Source organism: Lolium rigidum, chromosome 1, assembly GCF_022539505.1.
Source record: "Lolium rigidum isolate FL_2022 chromosome 1, APGP_CSIRO_Lrig_0.1, whole genome shotgun sequence".
NCBI lineage: Eukaryota > Viridiplantae > Streptophyta > Magnoliopsida > Poales > Poaceae > Lolium > Lolium rigidum.
Genome location: NC_061508.1, coordinates 164,807,247 through 164,815,622, shown reverse-complemented (window position 1 = coordinate 164,815,622; position 8,376 = coordinate 164,807,247). Strand labels below are relative to the sequence as shown.

Genomic DNA, 8,376 nt, shown 5'->3' with positions numbered 1-8,376 from the left:
GACCGAAAATCGTCGTAGGACTTTGCCTCGACGCAGCTTTCCACGACGAACCCATATCGTCGGGTTAGGCCCATAGGCGACGAAAAATACCCCTTAGCGGACGATTTTGAGACATTGTCTATCAGAACTTTTCTTGTAGTGCATGCCGAACAGCGGTCGAAATGCGGAGCTGGGGTGGGCGGGATTTCTCGCTGGAGCTAACTACGGAGGCGGAGGCGGATGGCGGAGCTAGGGTTGCGAGTAAGGGGTTAACCCCTCACTCGCACCGTCGCCCGGTATAAGTAGGGGCGGCGGGGCAGATTTCCTGGACCGCGTATTCCGCCGAAACGGGCCAGCCCGAATACGGGGCCTGCTAGACGGCCCAAACCGCGCCTGCCCCGTATCCCACCGGAATTTTACGAGGTGGGCGGGTTATAAGGGGCCTGTTAGACATGCTCTAACATTGTCATCAAAAGCTAACGAGGCTGCACATTCGCTTGCTCCTTATGGTTCTACACAGGGCTTTCGCTAGTTCTGGTTTAATGATTCCCTCTTTTTTTTTTAGAAATGATCCCCTCTTTTCTAAACCATGTACTTCTATCTAATCGTGTTATCATTTAATACTCCCTCCTGCCTATTTTATGTTGTGCACAATTTTTTGTGCAAGTTAAATTGTGCAAACTTTGATTAAGAATATAGATAATAATACAAATATCTACCACGTCAAATGCATATAATACGAAAATATATTTCATAACAATTATTTTGTTGTATATGTTTATATTTTTATCAATATAGATGATTAAATTTTATGAAATTTGACTTTGACCAAATCTTACATGCAACATATTTTGAGCAGGAAGGAGTAGTAAAGTCACATGAAATTCAATTTTCATTTAGCTATTTTAATTTTCTTGTTACTAACGTAAGCGTCATAAATACTTACAAAGTTATGTCGATTAGTTTGTGACAGTGGAGTACATAATTTTGAGGATTTTGGATTAGCATACGTTTAAACCAAACACACCCAGTGGCCGGTGCTAGAATTGAACTATGATGACACCATGGCCTTGCGGGACGGTGCAACAAGAATACATCCCCAATTCAGCATGCGGAAATATGGGTACTATTTTTAGTTGAATGTAGAGGCGTTCACTCTTATCCAACAAAAACCATGCCCAAATTAATCCAGAGAGATCTAATTATAGAACTAGGTTGCTCCACGCACCGACAAGTATAAAACTGGATGAATTCAAGCAAGCATGTTTGGTTACGGTTCAAAAGTGTCGAGTCTTTGCTAGTTTTACACCAACATAAGAAGCAAACAGAATCAATCTTCGTTATTTGCAGAGGCAAGTTAGATCTTTTTCCTCAACCCCTCGATTTCTTGCTTGAGAAACTATGGTGTTGCTTATGAGAGTCGTTTTGAACGCTGATCTTGTTGAATTGCACCTTGCTGTCCCAAAAGGCAGATGGAAGCTGGAGATGTAACTCACCACAAGGAGAAAAAGGATAAGGTGATCATCTGGAACTTTTTTCTCCCATAAAGGGAAAATATTGATCATCTGGAACTCGAAGCAGAAAAAATTATGCTAAACAATCACACTTCAATCGACGGTAATGCAACATGCATGTCACGAAAGTACAAAATGTCTGATGAACACATGCATCCCTTATTCATTAAGGAACACACCGGCGAGGCCAAACCGGCAAAGGAAAAAAAGGACAAGAAAGAGAAGAAGGACAAGACCAAGGAGAAGAAGGAGAAGGTTGGGGAGGCGACTGATGCGACCAAGCTGAGGGCAAAGCTAGAGAAGATCGATGTGAAGATCGACGACTTAAAGGCGAAAAAGCAGGAGATTGTGACACGGCTCCAGGAGCTCGAGGGCGCTGCTGCCAATGTAGCAGCAGAGGCACCCGCGAGCGGATGACTGGATGAGGTTCCAACTTTCAAACAAGTTCGTAGAAAATCAACACGAGTGACATTTCTGCAAGTTGGTGCAAGAAATGCAACTTTGGTATGATCTGGAGCTATGTATGCGCATCCAGCGTTGTATGATCACGTGGTGATGATTTGGTACACATGAATGAATGTTTATTATCCAGAATAACATAATATGCATATGTTTTACATCAACTAAAGAGGGAACTCGTATGCTTTTGTGCTACATATGAAACCTCGTATTTGCTTTCTCACCAGTCAGGTGGCAGTGGGAATGGAACACAAAACTTTCAAGAATCCAAATAGAGCATGAACCAGGGAAAGTTCTTTCAACTTGTACCAACAGTATCGTGCTGTAGTTCACAAAATGACTTGACTTCACAAGAAATCTAAATGGCCAATAACTTTTTATCAAGCAAAATAAGGAACTGAGGCTTCAAAACACAGCAATTTTACATTGACAGTTCGTATCCGTCAAGATTCCAAGGATAACAGCGTGTGAACTATTGGAGTACTATAAGAAAAATTGAGACAAATTTTCATGCTCAATTCAGATATAGTGGCAAACTTAATGATTACACAGTCGAGATTTTTATAGAAACGAGTGGCACAATCCAAATATATTAACATTCACCTAGGCACAACCTCACACATAATAAACTGCTCTTAACAGTGCATGCAGTCGGTACTCACAAAATATAAATATTTATCTAAGTTTCTCACAAAATATGTAGCTATAGAGACTGCTGTGGTCTTCTGCTTTGAAAGTTGAAAATATCCATTTTCCAACACTCCTAAATCATGCTGCCCTGGAGCTGACCATCTCTGATCTGTGCAGCAATGTCTCTGACAGCACCTGGCCCATGAGGGATGAACACCGCTGATGACTTGGAGGAGGCACCAATGTCTTTCATGGTATCAAAATACTGGGTTACCAGAACCATGTCCATCACATCCTTGGAAGAGGTCCCGGGCACATTCTCAGAGAAAGCAAGAACACTGTCTCTCAGCCCATCGACTATGGCCTGGCGCTGCCTTGCGATTCCCAGACCAGCTAAATACTTGGATTCTGCATCACCTTCAGCTCTCTTGATCTGGAGTATCTTCTCCGCTTCAGCTTTCTCAGTGGCTGCCAACCTCATCCTAGCAGCTGTATTATAAATTAATTACAAGGACAGTTAAATGTTGCCACAGAACATATCCGGAAATATATGGTGCAAGGATACAATGCAAATGCTTACAGCACATATTTTTTTAAAAAGATAACATCAAACAGTTATTCAAATCTTGAAAGAAGTTAAGTGGATCATTCTACTACCTCTGTCCATAAAAGAATGTCTTAAGAGTTGTCTAAATGTGGATGTATCTAGATACATCCAATTTTAGACAAATCTAAGACATCCTTTTATGGACGGAAGGAGTAGTTGACCAGAACAGTAAATAATAACTAATTAAGCTTGCAGTTCTATGTGGCCATGTATCCAAACTCAACTCTGACCTTGAGTCAAAATGTGAAAAAAACTAAAAAATGTTTTCTAGTATTTTCATTTAGATGGTAATAAAACATATCAACAAAAGAGTAGCAAAAATTAGTTTTGCAGACTGAATATAAGAGTAAATTTCCATACTGCACACATTTCATTGTAACTACCAGAAAATTACAAACTACTGAACGCAATGTTTCAATAAACTACACATCAGTTGAATCTCTAAAAATGCAACAGTCTGGCTTGGGATCTTTACTTGTCAATGTGCCTACACATCATAAGCCAAAATATGTCGAGTTCTATAAACTCTGTAGTTCTCTGACAATTTCGAAGAAAAGAAGAGGGCAGGGAATAAACATAACCATTACATTTAGCTGAAAAAAAAAACTTAGAAGTTACATTTAGCTGAAAAAACATTGCTGTTACATGATGCAATGCAGCCAAGTGACATCTGAAACAGATATACGTCTGCAAGTCTAATCTGGTTAAAGATGTACTCCCTCCGTTCCTAAAAAAGCTTCGCAACTTTTTCTAGATACGGATGAATCTATAGCTAAAACATGTCTATATACCTACGTATCTAGACAAAGTTAGGAAGCTTTTTTAGGAACGGAAGGAGTATATTTTACATAAAAGGTTGCTACCTGATTTGATTTCCAAATCACAATACATTTTTGTTGGCCAAAACTGTAAAAATTATAATAATACATGTGAAAGAAAAACGCAAGCTGAGGTGTCGCTTGTGTGAATTAAAATGACAAGCAGGTCTGATTCTATCTCATATAGTAGGGGCATATAGGTGGAGTGGTTTACTACAACACTATGGTCAAGTATGTGTAAATGTGTGAAAAATAGCTTTGATTAGTGTCGACAGAAGCTAGAACGACCACTCAAGGCCATGTCTACTGATTTACCTCCGGTATTCCTTTCAATATGAAAAAGAACTATGTCTCTTTTTTTTTGAGAGAAAAAAAAAAGAAAAAAGAAGAAAGAACTATGTCTTTCATGGAACACATAGAATTGCTCCAAATGTATAATGTATATCCAGACAGTTGATCTTAACCAAGGATAAAATGGAAAGTGTAGTTTGTACATACCGGCATTGATCTCATTCATGGCTCTCTTCACATTTACATCTGGCTCAATATCAACAATCAGAGTTTGCACAATCTCATACCCATAGGCAGACATTGCCTACACAGCAGATAAATTAAATTAGTATAAAAGATCTAACATATGCTATAAAAGACCAAATACATGATGAACAAAAACCTTTTCAAGTTCATTTTCCACGGCCTTTGCTATTTCGTTCTTCTGCTCAAAAACATCATCCAAGATCATCTTAGGAACACTAGCCCTGATCACTGCACAAGATGAATGGAGAACTATTAGCATCAAATACATCATCCAAGTTCTATTAGAATTAAATGAAGAACGAAAATGCTACATAGAATCAGCAATGTTCAGGTAAATACCATAATAGGATAAGAGAACAAAGTGGATGAGAAAATTTATTTGTGCAATGAAATTGTAAACTGCAGTTCAAAACGTACAGCAATCTTACCATCGAAGACATAGGACTGGATTTGCTCTCTGGTGTTGCTAAGCTTGTAAAAGGCATCAGATGCCTTATCAGCAAGAGCACGGTACTGTACAGATGCCACAACGTTGACAAAGACATTATCCTGCATATTAATCATGATATACATCATCAGAGAGCTACGAGAATACTGAAGTACTATTTTGTCTCTAAATTGTAGGTATCCCATTCATATGAGAAAGCATAGATGCTGTTTCTAGATATTCTCAATATATAAAAATATATAGACTACAAAGCATTACTTCTCATAAGTATTTCAATCATGCATGAAAGTTCTTCATGGCACCTTCAGCATGTACATAACAAAGAATGCATACAAAAGATATAAGGAAACCTTAGTCTTTGTTTCACATTTGACATCAAGCTGTTGCACACGCAGCGAAAGATATCCAGCAATCTGCTGCCCTATACACCATGGCAAGCAGTGGCATCCCGGCTCCAGAATCGCATCGAACTTTCCAAAAGTCTCCTTGATGGCTACTGTTGATTGATCAATCTGTATCAAACCAAGTGCCTGACCCATGGCTTATCTACAAAGGAAGAAAGGGTGGATTAGAAATTGTGTCATACGCTAAAGAAAACATACAGAAACTGTGAGCTTTGAAAGATTTAGTGAATCAACAGTATGCCAATCAAGACAAACTAAAAATAATCATAAATGATAGCATCATAGAACTAAGCTCGATAGTCATGACTTTACACAGCAACAAATGTATGATTGATAGCATATGCTGGCCAGCATCTCAAATGGAAAACCTTACTAATTGCAGCCTACAGCAAAGAATATTGGAAACAATATGTAAATCATGTAAAAACGGCATATCATTACAATGACAAAACTACACGACTCATGCTGGACAACCATGTCCAGCAAACAGAAAACATTGCCACAGGTTCAAACCAAAACATACTTTCATGGCATCTGGACAACAATTTCGAAATAAAGGTACTATGGTAGCCCCAGGAAAAAGAAATGAATTCCCGTATAAACAAGATGCAGTTGAGCACTTCTGAACTAAAAGAGAGGAAAGGACGACAAAAAAATGGCATACGCTTATCAATCAGCTAAGTGCAGAGCAGAAAGCCAAGAGTTGTTGGCTTTACGGTATTCTAGGGAACTATAGGAGGTACACTGCAGATACAATATATATAGGGGCTGATAAAGATCATGCTAATCCTGATTCCTTAGTTGGGCGGAGGGTTGCGTGCAAGTTGATGCCAACTCAGAAGGGTGTTTCCGATTCATTTGTTTTGGTCAAAAGTCAAATGTTCAACGCCACTAGGCCATCCAACAGCTAATAATCAGCACGTCGCAATCTTTAACGGGTGATGCACATCTGTGCCCAAGACAATTAAACGAGACTAAACCATACAACCACTTGGCCATGCCAGCGTCCTATCTTGTATCCTACACCACTAGATATTCCGCAGCTGTGCCGTTGCCACCGTGTCAAAAGCCAAGCAATAATATAAAAAAAAAATCTGCTTGATTGAAATCTAACTGAAATTACAAAGCTGTGAGCCATGATCATTGGTCTGATCCAATTTCTCGATTTAATAGAAGCCCAAAGAGGTGAAGGGACAGTCTGGAACAACTCAAACCGAGTTCGCCATCTATGCAAACATGTCACATCCACGGCAGAAAGAAACCACTAATAAAATAATAAGTTGAAGGTGCCAAACAAGAAACACGCGTCCGTGCCCTAAATTTGTTCGTCAGTCCGCGGAAACAACAAGATTGAAGCCGCGGAAACAATGATAAGTTGGAGGCGCCGGACGATTTGAGGTCGACTCGAAAGAAACAACTGGAATTACCAGGAATTTCAAGAAACAATGTTAAAAGGAGAAAGATCACCAACATCTTCTCTAAATTATCACACCCAACCCCCCCGTCCAAGAAAACCATGACCTAACGCGGGAGAAATTACCAAGGCCCGATTCCAAGAAACCTAGAGAAACTGCTCCTGCCCCAATCGCCTCGATCAAAATTGACGCCGAGGCCTCAAGAGGATGAAATCAAGGGGGGTTAGGTCGAGTAGGAAACGAACCGCAGGGCGAGACAGAGGATAGCAAAGATGAACACGCACCACGGGCTGCTGCTGCCTGCTCTCGAGATTGGTTGGATTGGTTCGTCCCTCCGTTCGTCTGCTCTGCTTGGTTGGTCTCTTCCGCCTCCAAATCGCGCTGTAATTTATGGCCCAGTTCGTTCGCGTCCGGGGGATTTTCTTCCCTTCCTCTGCCCAGTGGGAACAGTGTTCAATCGCCGTTGGAATAGAATCTGAGAACGGACGGCCGAGATCATCTGGGGCAGGTTGCCCTTGGAATCCTTTGGATATACGCATAGTTTTAAAACCCGGACCAGTGATCGAACCGGTGAGGCTGTCGGTTCAGGTTTTTACCGGTCGGACCACTGGTTCACCGGTTCATTGTCTGGTTTTTTAGATACAGATTAGTATATTTTTTACATATAAATGATGCAATAGATAAATAATTATGTATGTAAAAATATTTTAGACTTTAAATTTGATGTAATAGTTCACATCATAACATAACAAATTAATGAGTAGTTGAGCACCAAATATTTAACTTTGCCGTGTCCAAGTACCTACACACCATTTTTTTTTAAAAGTACCTACACACACATGTATGCAATATTATAGCAAACCTGCTAAGTAACCACCAAACAGTTTTTTTCATGTTTTAAAGGGAAGCCAGTAAACAGCGACCAAAACTGGAAGCATGAAACCCATCACGTGTCTAGTTGGTTCTTTTTTTGGTACTACCGTGTCGCTCCTATACAAATTGAACTTGTGTTTTCTCTTTACATAACAGAGACGCAGCTCCGTTGGTAGGCGGCTGGGTTAATTTAACTGTAGGAGGACGCAGGTTCGATTCCAGTTTCCATCAGTTAGTTTTTCTCGCGCGCGGCAATTCTTCCAACGGTTGGACCGGCGGATAGTTATAGGCCGGTTCCACGAGAAACCGCCGGTCGAGCCGCGGTTCCGCCGGTTTTCACAGGGTCGCTTGCGCGAACGGTCTAGTGCGCCTAACAGACCAGTGGAGGGGCTGGTTCCGGTTTTTTCCGGTTCAACCGCCGGTCCGGTCCGGGTTTTAAAACTATGGATATACGTGGTTTTTCATCCAGATATTCCCTTTAAAAAAAAGAAAGATAGGGCGCGTACGCTGTTCTCTGTAATCCTGGCTACCCGCCTAATAACAAACTAGAACCTTTTTTAATAACAAACTACAACCTTGTTCGCCTTATCTCTAATAAAATCAGAATGTTGGTTGGTACTTTTTTATTTTTCGATTCTACCCTGCACTTGTAGGCCATATTACAACCTTTGCCACCACCAAGTCACAAGTAC

The 8,376-nt window shown here is 40.5% G+C and overlaps 2 protein-coding genes across 4 annotated transcripts; one reads left to right on the top strand and one right to left on the bottom strand.

Moving 5' to 3' along the window:
* Window positions 1-1,051: 1,051 nt before the first annotated feature.
* Window positions 1,052-1,958, top strand: LOC124684321 (protein PXR1-like). Its single transcript, XM_047218665.1, has 3 exons — window positions 1,052-1,331; window positions 1,452-1,496; window positions 1,665-1,958. Exons 2-3 carry the CDS (start codon window positions 1,452-1,454, stop codon window positions 1,908-1,910), a joined length of 291 nt encoding a protein of 96 aa, XP_047074621.1. The 5' UTR covers window positions 1,052-1,331; the 3' UTR covers window positions 1,911-1,958.
* Window positions 1,959-2,493: 535 nt separating this feature from the next.
* LOC124684265 (hypersensitive-induced response protein 1) lies at window positions 2,494-7,233 on the bottom strand. 3 transcript variants are annotated; one of them, XM_047218617.1, is made up of 6 exons: window positions 7,096-7,233; window positions 5,343-5,538; window positions 4,973-5,093; window positions 4,681-4,772; window positions 4,506-4,602; window positions 2,494-3,071 (listed from the first exon to the last, which is right to left on the bottom strand). In XM_047218617.1, the coding sequence occupies exons 2-6, from the start codon at window positions 5,529-5,531 to the stop codon at window positions 2,716-2,718; spliced, it is 855 nt and encodes a 284-aa protein (XP_047074573.1). In that variant the 5' UTR covers window positions 5,532-5,538; window positions 7,096-7,233; the 3' UTR covers window positions 2,494-2,715. The 3 variants fall into 3 exon arrangements, with proteins under 3 accessions (XP_047074573.1, XP_047074578.1, XP_047074584.1); XM_047218622.1 differs by having other exon boundaries at window positions 7,057-7,189; XM_047218628.1 differs by lacking the exon at window positions 7,096-7,233 and adding an exon at window positions 6,061-6,170.
* Between the last annotated feature and the right edge of the window lie 1,143 nt (window positions 7,234-8,376).

What these genes read in the sequence shown, in the direction of transcription:
- LOC124684265 (XM_047218617.1), bottom strand. Translation starts at nt 5,531, where the DNA reads ATGGGTCAGGCACTTGGTTTGATACAGATTGATCAATCAACAGTAGCC. An exon ending in AATGTGAAACAAAGACTAAG is followed by an intron (nt 5,094 to 5,342) that starts GTTTCCTTATAT and finishes ATTAATATGCAG; the next exon opens with GATAATGTCTTTGTCAACGT. An exon ending in TGGAAAATGAACTTGAAAAG is followed by an intron (nt 4,603 to 4,680) that starts GTTTTTGTTCAT and finishes TCTGCTGTGTAG; the next exon opens with GCAATGTCTGCCTATGGGTA.
- LOC124684321 (XM_047218665.1), top strand. Translation starts at nt 1,452, where the DNA reads ATGGAAGCTGGAGATGTAACTCACCACAAGGAGAAAAAGGATAAG. An exon ending in ACAAGGAGAAAAAGGATAAG is followed by an intron (nt 1,497 to 1,664) that starts GTGATCATCTGG and finishes TTATTCATTAAG; the next exon opens with GAACACACCGGCGAGGCCAA.